At 39.6% G+C, this 19,583-nt stretch overlaps 2 protein-coding genes across 2 annotated transcripts in view; one reads left to right on the top strand and one right to left on the bottom strand.

The window, feature by feature from the left end:
• Nucleotides 1-4,833, bottom strand: part of Atad5 (ATPase family AAA domain containing 5) — a 59,380-nt gene extending 54,547 nt beyond the window's left edge. The window contains exon 1 of the mRNA XM_026388900.2: nt 4,655-4,833. Coding sequence (XP_026244685.2) covers nt 4,655-4,720 — 66 coding nt within the window. The 5' untranslated portion in view covers nt 4,721-4,833. The remainder of the gene's footprint in view (nt 1-4,654) is intronic.
• A 3,263-nt stretch (nt 4,834-8,096) lies between these two features.
• Nucleotides 8,097-19,583, top strand: part of Crlf3 (cytokine receptor like factor 3) — a 41,859-nt gene continuing 30,372 nt past the window's right edge. Inside the window, exon 1 of the mRNA XM_077800603.1 lies at nt 8,097-8,310. Within this exon, the coding sequence (XP_077656729.1) occupies nt 8,182-8,310 (129 nt within the window). The 5' untranslated portion in view covers nt 8,097-8,181. The remainder of the gene's footprint in view (nt 8,311-19,583) is intronic.

The raw sequence follows: 19,583 nt of genomic DNA, 5'->3' as shown, positions 1-19,583 counted from the left end.
ACTGGGTTTACAGATATGTATCACTCTGCTTTAAAGTTAAAAATACATTCAAATCTCAGTGTCATGTCAATTTGCAGGCGCTCGCATACACACACACACACACAAACACATCATACTTCAATAAAAAGTTTATATTGAAACAAAACCAAGGCTACTATACTTATGAAAAAATTATTGTTTCTTGGTCTCTGTTTATAACCTTTGATTACCAATAACCACCTTACAGAATTTGTAATAGGTATATAAAAATATGTGAAATTTGACACATGGTAGGGACCACACAGTTATCAATTGCATTCCCTTTTACTTTTTTAGTTAAAAATAAACACATGGGCTAGGGATGTAGCTTAGTGTAGAACACTTGCTTAGTACATGTAAGACTCTAGGTCTAATCCCTAGCACTGCAAAAAATAAAAATTAAATAAACACATTATCTTACTACTGCTAAGATGTAGATACTTAGCAAATAAGCCCAGAATCCCAAAATTTACTAAATCAAGTAGAAATTACATTGAAAGATCACCAAAAGAACACTTGCCACAATTCCAGTTTTTTTTTTTGTTTTTTGAGAGTGGGGGGGGGGAGAGAGAGAGAGAGAGAGAGAGAGAGAGAGAGAGAGAGAGAGAGAGAGAGAGAGGGAGGGAGGGAGGGAGGAGAGAAAGAATTTTTAATATTCATTTTTTAGTTCTCGGCGGACACAACATCTTTGTTGGTATGTGGTGCTGAGGATCAAACCCGGGCCGCACGCATGCCAGGTGAGCGTGCTACCGCTTGAGCCACATCCCCAGCCCCAATTCCAGTTTTTTTTAATGTTAAATTTTTTAAGTTGTAGATGGACACAATACCTTTATTTTATTTATTTAAATATTTTTATGTGGTACTGAGGATCGAACCCAGTGGCAAGTGCTCTACCACTGAGTTACAACCCCAGCCCAATTCCAGTGTTTTGATACTAAAACAGTTACTGCCTACTTCCTGCACTAGCTATTACTCTCATGGTATCAAGGTGATTAAGCTAAGGATAGTCATATTTTTGTCAGTCATACATTAGTCATTTGTGGTCAGCAACAATGGACGCACCCAAGTAAGTTGAGCCAAGGTTATAATGAGCCCAGGTGTGGCTGAAGAAGATCCAGAGAGGCACTAGCTGTTGTGAGGAAAGCATAAAGCTCAAAATGAAAGTCATGAATCAGATGATACTATCAAGGAAATTTAATTTTTCGTGTGTAAACCCAGGATCCCACACATGTTAGGCCACTGAGCTACATCCCCAGCCCTTTTAAATTTTTATTTTAAGGCAGAGTCTTGTTAAATTACCCAGGCTGTCCTTGAACTTACTATCCTCTTGCCTCAGTCTCCTAAGTAGCTGGGATTACAAGTATGACCCCATGTGGTCCAGTAAATATTGATCCTTTCTGCTTCTGGAAGTTGATTAAATTTTCTGGTTATGATATTGAAAATTAAGGTTGGGCATGTGGTATCACATGCCTGTGATACTAGCTACTTCAAAAGCTGAGACAGGAGGATCACAAGTTTGAGGTTAGCCTGACAATTTAGTGAGACATTGTCTCAAAAAAGAAAAAGGAGTAGGGCTGGGTATAGTGGTGCCCACCTATAATCCCAGCGGCTCAGGAGACAGAAGGATAGAGAGTTTAAAGCCAGCCTCAGCAAATATGAGGAGCTAAGCAATTCAGTGAGGCTCTATCTCTAAATAAAATACAAATTAGGGCTGGGAATGTGGCTCAGTAGTCAAGTGCCCCTGAGTTTAATCCCCAGTACCAAAAAGAAACAAGAGGGTAGAGAGGTAGCTCAGTGGTAGAATGCCCCTGAATTTAATCCCCAGGACTGAAAAAATAAAAAATAAAAATAAAAAAGCAGGGGGCTGGGAATATAGTTCAGTGTAGAGTGCTTGCCTGCCTGTCTGAGCCTGGATTCAATCCCCAGTACCTAGGGGCAGCAGGTGGAGGATCACATATATTGGGACTTGATACTGCTCTCTATAACCTAATAGCAGTCTTTCAATGCATCTTGACCACTGAGCCACATCTCTAGCCTTTTATTTTTTGAGACAGGATCTCACTAAATTGCTTAGGGCCTCACTAAATTGTTGAGGCTGGTCTGAAACTTGCAATCATCCTGCCTCAGTCTTACAAGTCTCTAGGAATGTGACACCATATGCAGCTTAGGTTAGAATTTCTAAATGGTATCTTTGAAAAGATGTCATTTCTCACTTTACTCCAGACTAAGTTTGCAGCATACCTTAGGACTAGACAAACTTCCAATGGCTTGGGAGGCTGAGGCAGGACGAACATGAGTTACCAAAATAAATAAATAAAAACAGATGGTGTAGATAAGCTACTTCAAAAGCCCATTAATTATTTGAACCTGGCCCTAGAAATTCACTGATTTTAAACAAGTATATATGCACAAATAAAAAGGTGAAAATAAGTAGATAAATAAATCAGTAACTTCTATAATAGGAAACATATCATTTTATTGGTTACAAAAAGTTACATATTGTTTTTACAATGATGAGGATTGAACCCCCAGCATTAAAATTGCTAAGGAAATACTTAACACTTTATCACTGAGCTATGTTCTATCCATGTATCTGTCTTAATTTTGTGAGAATAAATTTGCCAGAATAACAAGAATAATTTTCAAAGCTAAGTAATAAATGGGGGATTTGCATGTCTAGAAAATTAAATTGTATTATAAAGCCTTCAGGATTAAAAGCATACTTCTCATGCATTAGTAGGCAAGCAGTGTAATGTAATAGATTAGAAAACCAGATACAGCCAGGCGTGGTGGTTTACCCCTATAATCCCAGGGACTAAGGAGGCTAAGGCAGGAGGATAGCAAATTCAAAGTCAGCCTCACCAACTTAGTGAGGTCCTAAGCAATTTAGCCAGACCCTATCTCAAAAACTAAAAAGGGCTGGAGATTTGGCTTAGTGGTAAAGCGCCGCTGGGTTCAATCCCTGGTACCAAAAAAAAGAAAGAAAGAAAGAAAGAAAATCAGCAATAGACTTAAGGACTTAAGTTCACATTTAAGAACTTGTATGTGGTAACAATAGCATTCAAATTAGTGGAAAAAATAACAGTTAATAAAACATGTTGGGACAAATTTCTCAACATTTGGATAAATATGAAGCAAAATTAATTAAAGACAGATTAAATTATACATGTTAAAATGAAATTGTAAATGTATTCAAAAAATGGTATTATTATTTATGTAACTTTCAGATGGTATCAGAGGCTCTATAGAATAGGCTCTTGAGTCTGGAAGATCTAAGTTCAAGTGCTGACCCCAACATCAACTGGAACGGAACCTTAAGCAAATCACTTACAACTTTTTGTTTATTTTTAAAATTTAAGATAGAGCTGGGTTTGGTGGCACACTCCTATAAATCCCAGCTACTTGGGAGGCTAAAACAGGAGGATCACAAATTTGATGCCATCCTAGACAATTTATGGAGACCTTGTCTCAAAATAAAAAATAAAAAGGACTTGGGATGTAGCTCAGTGGTATAGCACTTAAGCAATATGGATTCAATCCCACACACACAGAAAAGAATTTCAGAACTTACTCTAACCTACTTTTAATTACTTCTTAACCTTCCTTCATTTGTAGAATAGAGATAATAATACCTCATCATAGCTTGATATTAAGCAAAATAGCATAAAAGACCTTACAATTAAACACAAAGTATCATTATTATGAAATAGGCTCTTTCTAATCAGGGTACCAAAATCACAAACTATTAAGCAACAGAGTGATAAAACTGAACATACAAAATCAAGAATTGTGTAATTCAGTGCCAGAAGTCCTTCACACCTGAGACAAACTGAGTAATTCACTTGAATTAGCAAATATGAGCATCATACTTATTATGAATTAGACATTACTTGAATGAGTCAGAGTTAAGGGAACTTGGAGCTAGGACTTAACAGAGTTGAGTCTTAGTTAACTTCAAGGACAACAAGATACATGAATTAGAATGCCAGTATGAGATGAAAAGGTGTAAATATAGCAACTATATACCTGAAAATGCTAACCCTCTACTTCCAGCGCAGAATAACATGATTACAGAGTATATTTCTCTGAAACTTGATGAATCCAGGTGAACATCAGCATGCTGGGCTAGGACTCCTAAGGCTCTGGAGCCTTAAGAAATTGATTTTTTTTTAATTAAGTACCTTATTTGATTCCAGGAGTCACATTCTAAATGGAAATTACGAAATGAGGTGGATGTATTGACTACTTGCATTTAAAGATCTTTTTCAAAGCTTAAGTCCTATAATTCCAGATCACGACTGAGAATCTGACCCTAGGATCCTGCCGTGACATGTCACAAGTCTAAAACTTCAAGTTCCACCCACATTTCAGGATCTGGGAATGGGCTGTGTCTTCTTAAATCCTGAATTGCAGTGACCCCACAAATATCTCACAATCCCAATGTTTGTCAGTATTTACTACGACTCTAAGAAACGACACTACGTTGGCAACTGTCCCACACAAAGTTCTAACTGTGGGTCCTTACCATGGCCCTCCTTTGCCATTCCGTATGCAAACCAAGGATCACCCTCCTCCCACCCCCACCCTACAATCCCCAACAGATGAAGGAAAGAATTTGACAGAAACTTGACCTCACCTCAATCTCGTAGTCCTTCACTGGAGGGGGAGCAGCTGCAGCCGCCATGGCCAGGACCCCCACCATGCTCCCTGCTTCCCCGAATCCCAGCTCCTAGGACCTTGTGCGGTCCGGCTCAGCCTGCCTGGAGGCCATGGAGCTGGCCGGCTCCGGTAGGAGCGAATCGCTGGGCCGCCGAGTCAGTCTCAGGGTCCCACCGCGCCCACCCGCCCAAAACGGGCGCGGAGACTGGGCCCAGCTCCGTCGAGTCAAACGCGGAAAAAGGCGGTGAGAAAGCGCGGGCAGCGAGGGCCCTGGGACGCGCGGCCGGCAGTGCAGGACGTCTCTGAGGCGGCAGTTCCAGGATGAGCGCCCGGGACTGGAGCCCGGGTGCCTACAGCCAAAAGAACGTAGATCGGGCCGCGGGGCTTCGGCGGGAGTTCTTGTCAATTGGGTTTTCGCGCCGTCCTGAGCGCAGGGGGCGGAGTTTACGGCTGCTTTGGAAGCCTGCGCGGATGGTGAGTCAGGAGGGCCAAAATACGTCTCTTGACAAACCTGCAAAAGACTGAGCCAATTGCTTTGTTTAATTTAAAATCAACCAGGGTTTTGGACATTCAGACTTTTTCTGTTGTATAACACAGTGTCACCATTAAAAACTAATGACTTGACTAAGGTCACCTAGTCAGTTAATGGCAGAATGAAAATTTAGACTTTAAGCTAGCCCTTTTTTAAAAAGTGAAAATGGGAAAAATACGAAAAATTGAATAATTGATTGCATTCCTAAATGTAAATTGATTATAGACTAAAATGCTAATATCTTGGTAGCGTCCTTCCTGGAGACTCGTCCATTTGGGGGTCCTAAATTTTTATACCTCTAACTGGACTCTGGAGGCATTTTCTCATGGATTTCATCGTTGGGAGCAGCAAACACAAAATTATTGCCTCATCTGGCATGTTTTCAGTTTCTGTAGGATATCAATAGTTTGCTGGTTTATTGTGATGGTAATCTCATGCATTATCTGCAATATTTTCATGGATTTTTTAGACTTTTTTTTTTTACCTAAAAATTGCAATTACATAAATAAACAGTTTATTTAGGTGCATAGTTTCAACAGCATGGTTCTTAAGAACCGGGTTATGTAAACTGTTTTTAACTATTAATTAACCTTTTTTAATCTTTATTTATTTATTTTTATGTGGTGCTGAGGATCAAACCCAAGGCTTAGCACATGCTAGGCAGACGGCACTACCGCTGAGCTACAACCCCAGCCCAATTAAACTTTTCTTTTATTCTTCCCTCTGGACGTGCAGCTTCATTGAGAGAGCTCCAAGGTAGGACCTCAAGCAAGCTCCTATTTTTACAAATTGTTATTATTAACTCAATTTTTTTTTTTTTTTTTTTTGGTGTGTGTGTGCCGGGGATTGAACTCAGGGGTACTCGGCCACTGGGTAACATCCCCAGCCCTATTTTGTATTTTATGTAGAGATAGGGTCTCACTGAGTTCCCTAGCGCCTGGGTAAATTGCTGAGGCTGGTTTTGAACTCGCGATCCTCCTACCTCTGCCTCCTGAGCCACTGAGATTTACAGGCATGCGCCATCGCAGCCGGCTACAGTAAGTTTTGTTATGTTCTTTGACATTTTTAACCAAGAACAGGCATTACTTGAATAAATATAAAAGTTAATAATGCCGGCAATCCCCGGCACCAAAAACAACAACAACAACAACAAAAATCCACTGTACAAAATAACTGATTTCTGATTCATATGTCAGACCTATATCCTAGAGGCAGCTACTTCCATCAATCATTACAAGTGTTTTGTTTGTTTTGGTACCTGAGATTGAACCCAAGTGAGTTTAACCACTGAGTCACATCCCCAACCCTTCTTCTTTTTTTTTTTTTTAGGACTTCACCAAATTGCGGAGGCTGGCTTTGAACTCCTGAGTCCTGAGTCGCTGTGACTACAGACATGCACCATGGCGCCCAGCTTTTTAAATACCATAATATTGTCACCAGCATGGGGTCTGAAGAAGTTCCCAGAAGGGAAAAGGGGACCTCAACGCAACCCTGGTGGGTTCTTAATTTATACTACAGAAAGGAGAGGCACAAAAGTTTAAGAAAGTAGTCTGAGGGCTGGGGATGTGGCTCAAGCGGTAGCGCGCTCGCCTGGCATGCGTGCGGGTTCGATCCTCAGCACCACATACAAAACAAAGATGTTGTGTCCGCTGAAAACTATAATATAAATATTAAAAAATTAAAAAAAGAAAGTAGTCTGAAATGGGTGTAATCCCAGGCAGGAGGATCGCAAATTCAAAGCCAGCCTCAGCAAAATTAAAAAATTAAAAATTTAAATAAACAATAAAAGGGCTGAGGATGTTGCTTAGTAGTTAAGCGCCCCTTGGTCCCATCCCTGGTACCAAAAAAGAGTAATTATCTCAGGGGGAGTCCTGGAAGAGGCAGTTTTCAGCTCTGACATTCTGGATTAGCAGCCCCCACACTATGGGCGCTAGGGACTACATTCAACCTGTTGCCTGTTTTTGTATAGATTTTCAAAGAATCATTTTTTACCTTTTTTAAATAGTTGGGGGAGCATGCAAAAATTATTTTGTGATTTGTGAAAATTATGTCAATATTCAAATTTCAGTGTCCTTAAGTTCTTTTTTTTTTTTTTTTTCTCCAGAGACTGGGTCTCTTTGTGTTTTCCAGGCTGACCTTGAACTCCTGGACTCAAGCGATCCTTCTGCCTTATTGTCCCAGTAACTAGAGCTACAGGCACAGGCCACCCCACTGCGCTGGGCCCATAAGTTTTTATTGCACTTGATCACACCCATTTACTCACTAAGCTGCAACAGAGACGTCATGAACCGACAAGCTCAAAATATTTATTACTTGACCCTTACAGAAAAATACTGCCAACACCCTTCTTAGACTTGCGCCGGGATTGCTGTATTGCTGGTTATCCTTTAGGCCTCTCTTGGTTCCCTTCTTAGATGATGAGCTCCTAGGCGGTGGTGTCTGGGTTGCAGTAACCTCCAAGAACGCGGGTCGTGGCTAGGAGTCTCATTGACCAGGCCCGTAAAACAGCGACGACTTAAGGGCCAAGGCTCCGGCGGCGTCTGCTCTGGTCTCAACTGCTGAGCTTGGGAAAGATAATTCCCTTTTCTGTCCCTGGGCTTCCTCCTCTGTGCAATGGAGATAAAGGCTGTAAAGTGATATAAGAGAGAGATAAGATGTGGAAAGCACCGCACAACGCTCTTATGAGTCTTGCCGTGCCTCCAAACATTTCCTGAGGAAACACTGAGCAACAGCGTGGCGCGGGCGCAGGGCCGTGGCCAGCAAAGTTACAAAGTGGGAGACACTGGGACCCGCGGGCCCTACGCCGGGGGGCGCCGCCGCACGGCTGTCAATCAAAGTCGTCTTGGGGCGTGGACTGGAATGGCAGGGCGGGGCGTGGTGGCGCTTCCGCCAGAGCGAGGCCGCCCCGGGCCTCCAGCCGGCGCGGGGCACACTCTGGAACCCGCTCCCGCAGCCGCCTGCGGCGCGGCCTGATGAGAGGGACCATGGAACTGGAGCCGGAGCTGCTGCTGCAGGAGGCCCGTGAGAACGTGGAGGCGGCGCAGAGCTACCGGCGCGAGCTGGGCCACCGGCTGCAGGGGCTGCGGGAGGCGCAGAGGCAGGTCGGAGGGCCGCACCCTAAGGGGCGCTGTGGGCCCGGGAGGTCGCGGGGTGCCGAGCGGTGGGCTAGGATTCCGGATGGTGGGAGTGTCCGAAAACTCCGGAGAAAGAGGGGGAGAGCTCTGAAGAAGGACAGGGACCTCGTCAGGTCTGAGAATGGGGCGCTGGGAACTGGGGAAGTTTTAGGGGAAGCCAAGTTTGGGGGAATCGTACGAAAGTGTGAGGAGTGTTCCCCAAACTGTGAGGGGCAGCGATGGGAGGGAATAGGATTGGCGTCCGAGGTTGGGGAGAGTGAGGGACCAAAGCAAAATCCGAGGGATCCAAAGGGTAGTGATGACTGAACAGAATCGGGAGGTGGGATTATTTGGGAAAACTTGTGTTAGCGATTAATTTTAGAGAGCCTGAGAAAAAACGGGGGCAGTGATGACCTGGTGAGAGCTGAAGAGGGAGGAGACAAAATGGATATTGGAACCGAAGGACTAAAGTGAAAGGGAAGAGGTAGGGATAGAGAAACCGTAATGTTAACACTAAATGAATGGGGTTAGTGTTTGAATGCCTCATATGATCTTGAATTCATTTCGTAGAAATCGGAGTCATCTCTTCTAGGTAGTTTAGAATTTAAGGATAAGGTTAATTGGAAGGGCAGAGGAAGGAAAATGAAGTGCTTGAAGGAGGATATACCAAGGGACAGATTTTAAAGAGAGGAGTACTCAGGGGAGAAGCTAAATATACCTGCAAGTGGTGGAGTTATCTGTTCCAAGGGGAAAAGGTTATCAAAGTTGTAGGAAAGCCACATGGTTTCTCTACACCCTCAAACATACACAGTAAAAAGATATAACCTACTGCTTATGTGTGATTGGACAAGTAGTTCTTTAAGTCTACTAATAACCTAAGGGCTTCATAAATGCATTTTGAATGAGTGGGATTCCATCTGAATTTCTCTAAGTCTCATTTGTTATTTATTAATAGATATTGTCAAGCTAGTCAGTCCTACCTGACAAAGAATCTGAAAATGTTAGAAGAGTGTTGTCATAGTGTCTTTGGATCTTGTCATCACTAAGAATACTCAGCATACCTTGGGCTTTATGTATTTTAAAGTCCTTGTAGAGCTGATGTAGGCCAGACGTCATTTTCATTTTAGTAGCAAAACTGAGACTAGAATCTAGGTATGATTATCCTGATTTGGTGAACACTTTTGCATGGCATTCGAATACAATTCTCTGGATTTTCTTTTGAAAACATCTGCATTATTCCTTCTGCTATTTTGATGTAAAGGTTCTAATTCAAGGACATTGTTTAAAAAGATACAAAAATACCTCTTACTATACAACTAATGTGTCAGTCAGTTAGAATATGTCTGAGCATAACAATTGTTTTAACAATATCGGTAATTAACTATCAGTAGACATAAAAGGAGTGAGCACCTGGGAGTGGTACTTATTAACTTCTCATGTGATATTGAATGCATTAAAAAAAATTAGTGTGACTCTGTCCTTCATAGTTTAGTATTCAATTTCCAAACCAATATTCTTTTAAATTTTATATCCAATAATTTAAATAGAGGACATACTTTCCTATAATTTAGTGTTATTTAGTATGGTTTTCCTTTTTGTTCTGTTTTGTTTTGAAAGCCATTGTCTTGGGCCTGAGACAGAAAAAAACTAAAGGAGCATCCATCACAGACTTCTGATGACATTGCCTTCTGACAAGGAGGCTAAGTGTGGTTCTCTTTTGTCAACTGGAATGTGTTTTGTGCCAGTGCCAGTTACAAAGGCTAATTCTATTCGATTGTGTGTTTGGGTTTGTAGAATAAGTCCACTGTTAACTTGTGTTTTAAGGAAGGTCTGTGTTACAAAAATATTATCAAAATAAGCAGTTGGTTTTGTTTGGTGGTTAGGCTATTTTTAGAGTCCCAGTCATTTTCAGAGTAACTACATAAAATATATGGCTTTTTAGCCAAAGAGTTTGCATGGGGAAGAATGAGAAGATCAGAAAGGAAGGGATGTATTTAGTTTTTTGCTTGCTGATTTTATTTACTTTTGGCAAATGATGTTGGGTGCGGGGGGGGGGGGGGGGGGGGGGGGGGGTGATACCAGGGATCAAACCCAGAGCCTTGTGCAAGCTAGGCAAGCACTTTACACTGATATGCCTCCAGTCCCTGATATTTTCCAATTGAGATATAATTTATATACCATAAAATTCGTGTTTTAAAGCATTCAATTCAGTGGCTTTTAGTGTATTTACAAAATTATTACTTATTGATTAATTCCAGAATCACCACCCCCACCCCCTGGAAAAATTCCATATCCCTAGTTATTCTTACCAGCGCCTGTCAACTAAACTATTTTCTGTTTCTATGGATTTGCCTGTTCTGGGCATTTCATATAAATAGAATCATACATTATGTACAATATGTATTCATTCTTGATTATCATTCATTCATTCATTCATTATTTATTTACTTATTTGTTTATTGAGACAAGGTCTTGCTAAGTTGCTTAGGGCCTTGCTAATTTGATGAAGCTGGCTTTGACCTTGTGATCTTCCTGCCTTAGCCTCCAGCCAGACACCATGCTGGGCCCTGCTCTTTTTTATTTTAATTTTGAGACAGAATTTGGCTAAGTTGAGATGCTGTCTGGCTGGTCTGAAACTTGCAATCCTGCCTCACTTTTTCTAGTAATTGGGGTTACAGGCTTGCACCACCATCCCGGCCATGTTTTTACCGTTTTCTTCTTTTTTGGGGGGAGGGGGTATGTGTGTAGTACTGGGGATTGAACCCAGAGCACTCTATATCCCAGCCTTTTCATTTTTAATTTTGAGAAGGGGCCTCACTAAATTTCCCAGTCTTGCCTTGAACTTGGGGTCCTCCTACCTCAGTCTTCCTACCTAGTAGCTAGGATTACAGGCAGGCATCATGGCAGCCAGCTATGTTTTTACTTTTTTTAGATTATATTAACAAATTACTGGATCACATGGTAACTCTTTTTTTAATTAATTAATTATTTTTTTAAAGAAGTTAATTTTTTTTTTTTAAAGAGAGAGAATTTTTTTAATATTTATTTTTTAGTTTTTGGCTACCGCTTGAGCCACATCCCCAGCCCAACTCTTTTTTTTTTAAATACCTTTATTTATTTATTTTTGTATGGTGCTGAGGATCGAACTCAGTGCCTCACACATCAGAGGCAAACGCTCTACCACTGAGCCACAACCCTACCCCAACCCTACCCTCTAACACATGGTGACTCTTTTTAAGATTTGTTTAACCTTTCCCAGAACTCTTGTCATATCTTTTATCTTTACTTCTGTTTCTTACCCTTTAAAAATATCTTGTGAAATTTGTCTCATGTTAAGAAATCATGTGCCAGGTGTATAATCTCTGCAAGTTGGTAGGTTGAGGCAGGAGGATTGTGAATTCAAGACCAGCCTCAGCAATTTAGCAAAGCCCTAAGTAACTTAGTGAGACCCTGTCTCAAAAAAAAAAAAAAAAAAAAAATTAAAAGAGCTGGGGATGTGGCTTAGTGGTTTAGTGCCCCTGGGTTCAATCCTTGGTACAAAAAAAAAAAAAAAAAAATCAAAAACCTGTCAACATGTAGCAGTTTCTCCTCTGTGGTTAAGTTTAGGCCTTCCTCTCTGTTTTCAGAGAAAAGGAAGTTCTGTGTAGGAATGCAAGGGTTGTCTGTAGCTTTTATTGTTTGAATAAGTTAAAGGCAAGAGAGATGTTGGTTGTTTACAGCCACCTTATCCTGAGGTTGAAATCATTAAGAAGAATTCTTTATAGCTCCTTGGAATCTTTGGTTCTAAGATGTAAATACCATAGAAATTAACTCTCACTCTCCTAAAATGTTCATTTATTCATTTACTCAGTAAATATTTATTGGGCATTAGAGGTACTTCTGTATACTATATTCTGTGGTCAGAGAAAAGATTACTGTCCTCATGGATTTATTCTTATCTTTGGTGGCTGATCATTAGGTTATCATCCCTAAAAATACAACAAATAAGAAAAACTAAATTCCTGTGTATTCATTTTTGGATTTTATTTCCTTTTTTTTTTTTTTTTGTTATCACTTGCCATATTTCAACAGCATTAACTTTTCTGCTTATTCTAAGTAGAGATAAACTAATCAAGGGATACAACTGTCTGTTCAGGCCTCACACAGTGAGGTACTTTGAGGATATTGTTACAATCTGAGGCCTGGTCCTTAAACTTTGCAAATCCAGAATTGCCATCTTTCTCTGTTATTGAAGGGGGATTGCCTTGCAGTACCAGAGGTGCCTATGGTGAGAAATGCTAATATTTTAGTTCAGGTACAGTTAATTGTTTATAAAATGAATCTACTGGCCTTCATGTGTCTTTTAATAGTGTGATTTTTTTGTTGTTTTTTGTTTTGTCTTTCCTGGCACTGACAGAATGAAGTGTCTGTCCCTCAGAGAAAATGATTAGATCCTGGTACATAATTGAGATGCTGTTTGAGAGCCCTGCCCAGCTCTGGCCAGTGGTGTCCCTTAGATCTTTGCTACAAGTGTGATTCATAATCTTCAGGAGTGTTATCACTTATGAAGAATTCAATTGTGTGGTGGTGCACTCTGTAATTCCTGCAAGTTGGTATGTTGATGCAGGAGGATTATTATTTGTGAAGAATTGAAAACCTCAGGCTCCACCCCAGACCCACTGAATCAGAGTCTGCACTTTGGCAGGTTCCCAGGCATGATATGCGTGCACATTAAAGAAAAGGCACACTGTCTTAGAGTACATCATTATCGCTTCAGCTTTCTGTTGCTTAAACTGTGTTTTCATAAATTGCTGTGGTTATCTTCAAGGTTAAAATGTTGTTTGAATTACTGCACATTTGTTTGTTAGATAATTGTGCAGAGATATACAAGGGAATAACTGACAAACTCAAGTCAAAACTGTCTAACGTGTAACATGGCCATTTGATGAATAAGGTTTCCACAGCATTTTCTTTTCTTTTTTTTTTTTTTTGGTTTGTTTGTTTGTTTTTGTTTGTTTGGTACCAAGGATTGAACCAGGGGCTCTTAAACTTTGCAAATCCAGAATCGCCGTCTTTCTCTGTTATTGAAGGGGGATTGCCTTGCAGTACCTTTTTTATATTTTATTTAGAAATGGGATCTTGCTGAGTTACTTAAGGCCTCACTAAGTTGCTGAGGCTGGCTTTGAACTCTCAGTTCTCCTGCCTCTGTCTCCTGAGCTCCTAGGATTATAGGTGTGTGCCACCCCTTCTTACCTGCTTCATTTTAAAAAAATATTTATTTTTTTTTTAGTTGTAGTTGCACACCATACCTTTATTTATATGTGGTGCTGAGGATGGAACCCAGGTCCTTGCACATGCTAGGTGAGTGCTTTACCACTGAACCACAACCCCAGCCCCCCTGCTTCATTTTTTAAAACAATTAATTTCTGATGACCTTTTGAAGATTTTGCTGCTATTATTTCTTAAATTTTTTATTTGGGCCAGGTGTGATGGTACACACTTTATAATCTCATTTACTTGGGAGGCTGAGGCAGGATGATCACAAGTTTGAGGCCAGCCTCAACAATTTAGCAAGGAGACTCTAAACAACTTATTGAGATCCAAGATTAAAAAAGAAAAGAACTAGGGATGTAGCTCAATATTAGAGCACCCTTGAGTTCAATCTCCATTTCCAAAAAATAAAATATAAGTTTTATTTGTTATTAAAAATTTACATTTAAGGGCTGGGGATGTGGCTCAAGTGGTAGCGCGCTCGCCTGGCATGCGTGCGGCCCGGGTTCGATCCTCAGCACCACATACAAACAAAGATGTTGTGTCTGCCGAGAACTAAAATAAATAAATAAATAAATATTTAAAAAAAAAATACATTTAAACGGCTTTCTGGGTTTTTTTAAATTTTTTTTATTTTATGGTACTAGGGATTGAACCTAGGGTAATTGCCCATGCTAGACAAGCATTCTACCATTAAGCTACATGCCTAATTCTTATTTTAAGACAGGGTCTTGCTAAATTATCCAGGCTGACCTTGAATTTGCAACTGTCCTACCTCAGCTTCCCAAGTCCTGGGATTACAGATTTGCACCACCACACCCACTTGACTGGTATTCTTGATATTCCTGATGTATAATACTACATGCTTTATAGATCACAGTTCCCACAGGATTTGAAGACACAGTGTACTAAAGACTGGGACATATATAGAACCCAGTAAAGAAAAAAATAAGTTATTTCAGAAAACCAAGACAGGAAGTCTTAGTAGCTCAGCAAAGAAAAAAAGCTATTATTGCTCCTTTTATCTCTCACTTCCCCTCTGTTACCCATTTTCAAAACAGTACAAAAATCTGCTTGAATATAATTTGTTACAGCAGTAGCACTTTAAAATGTCCCTGTTGTACTATTGTAAGAAAAATTTAAATCTAGATCTAGGGAAAACCAAGAACAAATGAAATCCTTTAAAAATAATCTCTAATTCTACTATTTGCTGACAGCTGTGGTAAACATTTTGGTGTATCCTACACCTGCCCTACAAAGTTGAGAGACTTCTTCTATACATGCAGTTTTGTATCTTTTTTTTTTTTTGGCTAGCATTGTAAGCATTTATCAAGAAAACTTTTTTACCTGCAGCATAATTTTTAATGCAGAGGTGAGTGAAGTGTATTATGTAGATTTTTGTGGAGCATTTGTTGGTAGTAGGCTGAAAGTATTTACTTAGGTACCCAAAAATACTGAAAGCAAAGCTCTGCAAGCAAAACTAAATAATTTAAACTTAGGTGGGGGTAGGAGGGAGGGGCCACATAAATATCTCATGTGCTATTTAATAATTTTCATAGAGAAGAACTACTCTTATTACTATAAACCCAGGAAATATGATTGATTTTGTCATTCAAAAATCCAAACAAGAGGAGCTGGGGTTGTGACTCAGTGGTAGAGTGCTTGCCTTGCATATATGAGGCACTGGGTTCAATCCTCAGCACCACATAAAAATAAGTAAAGTAAAGGTATTTTAGAAATTAAATAAATAAATAAATAATAAAAAGGTATTATGTCCATTTACAACTAAAAAATGTTAAACAGGGTGTGGGGGCTGGGGTTGTGGCTCAGTGGATAGCGCTCACCTAGCATGTGTGAGGCACTGGGTTCAAGTCTCAGTACTACATATAAATGAACAAATAAAATAAAGATCCAGGGGCTGGGGATGTGGCTCAAGCGGTAGCGCGCTCGCCTGGCATGCGTGCGGCCCGGGTTCGATTCTCAGCACCACATACAAACAAAGATGTTGTGTCTGCCAATAACTAAAAAATAAATATTAAAATTCTCTCTCTCTCTTTCTCTCTCTCCCTCTCTCACTCTCTCTTTAAAAATAAAAATAAAAATAAAAAAATAAAGATCCATTGACAATTAAAAAAATATTAAAAAATAAAAATAAAAAGCCAAACAAATGTAGGGTAGTCTTTTATTATTGAGAGCTATCAGCGAATCACTTATACTTGCATTTACTTAACAGGGACAAGTTAGCTTCAAGATCCAGTGAAATATAATTTTCCTGATTTTCAGGTTCCTTAATTGTAAAATGAGGATCAAGATAGTGCCTACTGTAGCTGACCAATTTGAGAACTGAAATGAGAAACATATTTAAAATGTTAAGCACGATGCTTACAATGTGAGACGTTCTTAATTACTAATAGCCATAATAATAAATCCACTATGTATTGTTTTCAAAGTGACAATTCCTACTTCAACTGGCAGCTTATTCTTTAAGCTTATAGTCTCTTCTATTCTAGCAGAATGCCATTTTTGAACTCTGGTGGCAGTTTGTGGTTGTTCCACTTTTAATGCTTATTATACTTGTACATACAGTTGTCTGTCCTCCTTACTCAGAATGAGAGATTTTTGAGATCAGGACCATGCCTTATTTATCTTTAGTATCCCAATTCCTGGCATGTACTAGACCTCAAAAATTGGTTGAATGAATGCCTTCAAGAATTTTGTGGGTTTGGGCTAGGGATGTGGCTCAAGTGGTAGCGCACTTGCCTGGCATGCGCGGGGCGCTGGGTTCCATCCTCAGCACCACATAAAAACATAAAATAAAATAAGATGTTGTTGTCTACCAAAAACTGAAAAATAAATATTAAAAAATTCTCTCTCTTTTCTCTCTTCTCTCTATCTTAAAAAAAATAATAATTTTGTGGGTTTGATTTTGCAGTCATCCTTTTTTAGATTGTCTACAGCTTTCTCTGTGACAAACAGGGTCATATATACCCTATTTATTAATAAAGTTAATTAAGAATTAAACATTTGTTTTATCATATAGTTTGGTTATCTTGTTGTATAATAAACTGTGCCAAAGCTTAACAGGTTAAAAAACAATCATTTTATTTGCTTACAGTTCTGGAGGGTGACTGGAACTGAGTTTTCTTGGCAACACTCTTGTGGTTGCAGTCAGATGGCAACTGAGGCTGGAATGTCCAAGACAGAATGTTTACTTGTGTTTGGAGCAGGACTCAGTTGGAATGCTGGGCCTCAGCACCACTCTCTTTTTCTCCTCCTCTCCCATATCTTCCTTTCCCTTTCTCCTTCCTTCCTCTTTTCCCCTTCTTCTCTCTTTCTCCTTTACCCCCTCCGCCCTCCACTTGTCCTCTCTATAAGGATAGCCATGCTACTTTTCAAACCATACTACTTTGAAACCACAAGAGTAGAAGTTGCCAGGTGTTCTTAAGACTGAGGCCTGGAACTGTCACTCATCAGTTTCACTCTATTGCTGTGCACATGTGACTATGTTGTTAGTCATAGGCCAGCCCAGATTCTAGGACAGAGGACTACAGGAGGCTCTGAGTAGCACTGGGAGTTGTGTTTCCTGGTTCATTGGGGGCCACTAATATAACAGATCACTAAATCATATACTATACTTTTTCTGTTGAGAGTTTTCAAATAAGAATTTTCAAAAACATAACTATAAACTAGATTTGGTGGTACATACCTCTAATCCCAGGGACCCAGGGGGCTGAAGTAGGAGAATCACAAGTCCAAGGCCAGGGCTGGGGATGTGGCTCAAGCGGTAGCGCGCTCGCCTGGCATGCGTGCGGCCCGGGTTCGATCCTCAGCACCACATACCAACAAACATGTTGTGTCCGCCGAGAACTAAAAAATAAATATTAAAAAAAAAAAAAAAAAAAAAAAAAAAAAAAAACAAGTCCAAGGCCAGCCCAGACAACTTAGTGAGACCCTCAGCAACTTGTCCCAAAAAGGACTGGGGTTGTAGCTTAATGGTTAAGTTCCTCCTGAATTCAGTCCCCAATACTGGGGTTAAAAAAAAAAGTTAATATATATAAGCCTTAAGAGTAAACATAACAGGCTTAGGAGTTAATATTTGAGTCAAATTCAAATTCTTCAAATTCTCTGCCACTTCATTGACTTAGTGATAGGAGAAGGTACGTTAGGCTGACTCCCATGTTACTCATCCATAGGTGATTTCTAAATAGAGTTGGTTTGTTTATTTATTTTTAATATTGGGAATTGAACCAGGGGGCACTTAACCACTGAGCCACATCCGCAGCCCTTTTAAATATCTTATTTAGAGATAGGGTCTTGCTGAGTTGCTTAGGGCCTTGCTAAATTGCTGAGGCTGGCTTTGAACTCTCGATCCTACCGCCTCAGCCTCCCAAGTCACTGGGATAATAGGCCTGCACCACCACACCGGGCTGTGATAGGGTTTAAGTGAAACCATGTAAGTTCCTGGCACACCAGGTGCTCAGCAAATGATACCTGCTGCTTTGTTATGGTTGCTGTTGTTATTAATGAATAATATCTTTGTCAGTGCAAAGACAGATAATTAATGTTGTGCATTTCATATGAACTGAAAGAGACAAGTATTTTGGTTAGATTCTTCGATTTCAGTTGACTATGTTATATCTCCCCCCACCCTTTTCCTTTTTTCCCTTTTTGGTTCTGGGAAGAACTCAAGGCCTCACACATGCTAAGTGTATATTCTACCACTGATCCTCTACCCAAGCCCTTTACTTCATCTTTTTTTTTTTTTTTTTTTTTTTTTTTTGTACAGCTCTTTTATTTTTTATTTTGAGACAGGGCCTTGCTAAGTTGCTTAAGTCCTCACTAACTTTGAACTTGTGATCCTCCTGCCAAGTTGCTGGAATTATAGGTGTACACCACCTCATCTGGCAGCTAATGGTTTCTAAAGAAAGAGTGTTAATTTTACCCAGGTTTTAGTTTTTTATTGGTCGAGCAATTGAGGAAATACGTTCTTAGATTAAACCTGAAAAATGTTCTTTCTTCTATAAAGTCATGCACATTCATGTTTTAGAGATGATAGCATAGATTTCACATTACAAACCATTAAAACTTATTTGGTGAAATATAATGTTATATTGACATAGCAATTGTATATTGCTGCTTAAGACTAGAGGTCTTTAAATCACTTTCTCCATAGATTTTATGACTTTGTTTATAAACTCTGAAGGAAAATATGTCAATTATTTTGTTTTGGATCATTGTATTTTCTAGGCCTTTGGTTAGCTAGTATTGATGAATGGCATTTTTTTGTGTGTTTATCATCCTGCTAAAACTGTAAAACAGTTACTTTGAAACTAGAGTCGGCTTAAGTAGAAACTTTGTAAATATGTTTAATGGGTTTGTTACACTAGAGGTTTTAGTGGTAAATGAGTTCAGGTTATGTTTAATCAATATATACAATGTGTTATAGTTTCCCTTTTAGACCTTGACTTTTCTTTTGTTTGTTTTCTTCTTAAATCTACCTTGTTACAAGCTGTGAGAATTGTTTTTGCCCTAAATGATGTGGTAGCATTTCGGGCTGATGGTTGCCATACAATGCTTTATGTAGGGGCAAAAAAATACATGTTGTAGGAAGAAGTGTTTGTAGCCAATATATAATTTACAGTTTTTCCTGAGAACTCTTTAAAACAAGGTCTGTAAGTACCAAACAACTTGGTGTAGTAGAAAGAGAATGGTTCTTGGGAGTCAGACTGTTTGGGGGGCCCTATAGAGTTCAGTTGTAAACAATGCAGACTCATCTCTCAGAGTTGTGAAGATTTAAAGAGTTAACTGTGAACATAGTAGACCATTGATTGATACCATGTCAAACAGGAGGAAATTTATTAAGCAGTGAAATTCCCATTTTTAAATTAGTTTCATACAGCTAAGAAAATGAACTTGATTAAATGAAAATTTCTGGGAGAAGAGATAGATCCCAAAGTAGTAGTATCAAGTTTGAAATGGCAAGGGACCAAATTTACAATCAGAGCACAAGA

This window comes from Urocitellus parryii, chromosome 7, assembly GCF_045843805.1.
Source record: "Urocitellus parryii isolate mUroPar1 chromosome 7, mUroPar1.hap1, whole genome shotgun sequence".
In the NCBI taxonomy this organism is placed as follows: Eukaryota; Metazoa; Chordata; class Mammalia; order Rodentia; family Sciuridae; genus Urocitellus; species Urocitellus parryii.
The sequence above is the reverse complement of the archived record's forward strand: the minus strand, read 5'-3'. Positions and strand labels throughout refer to the sequence as shown.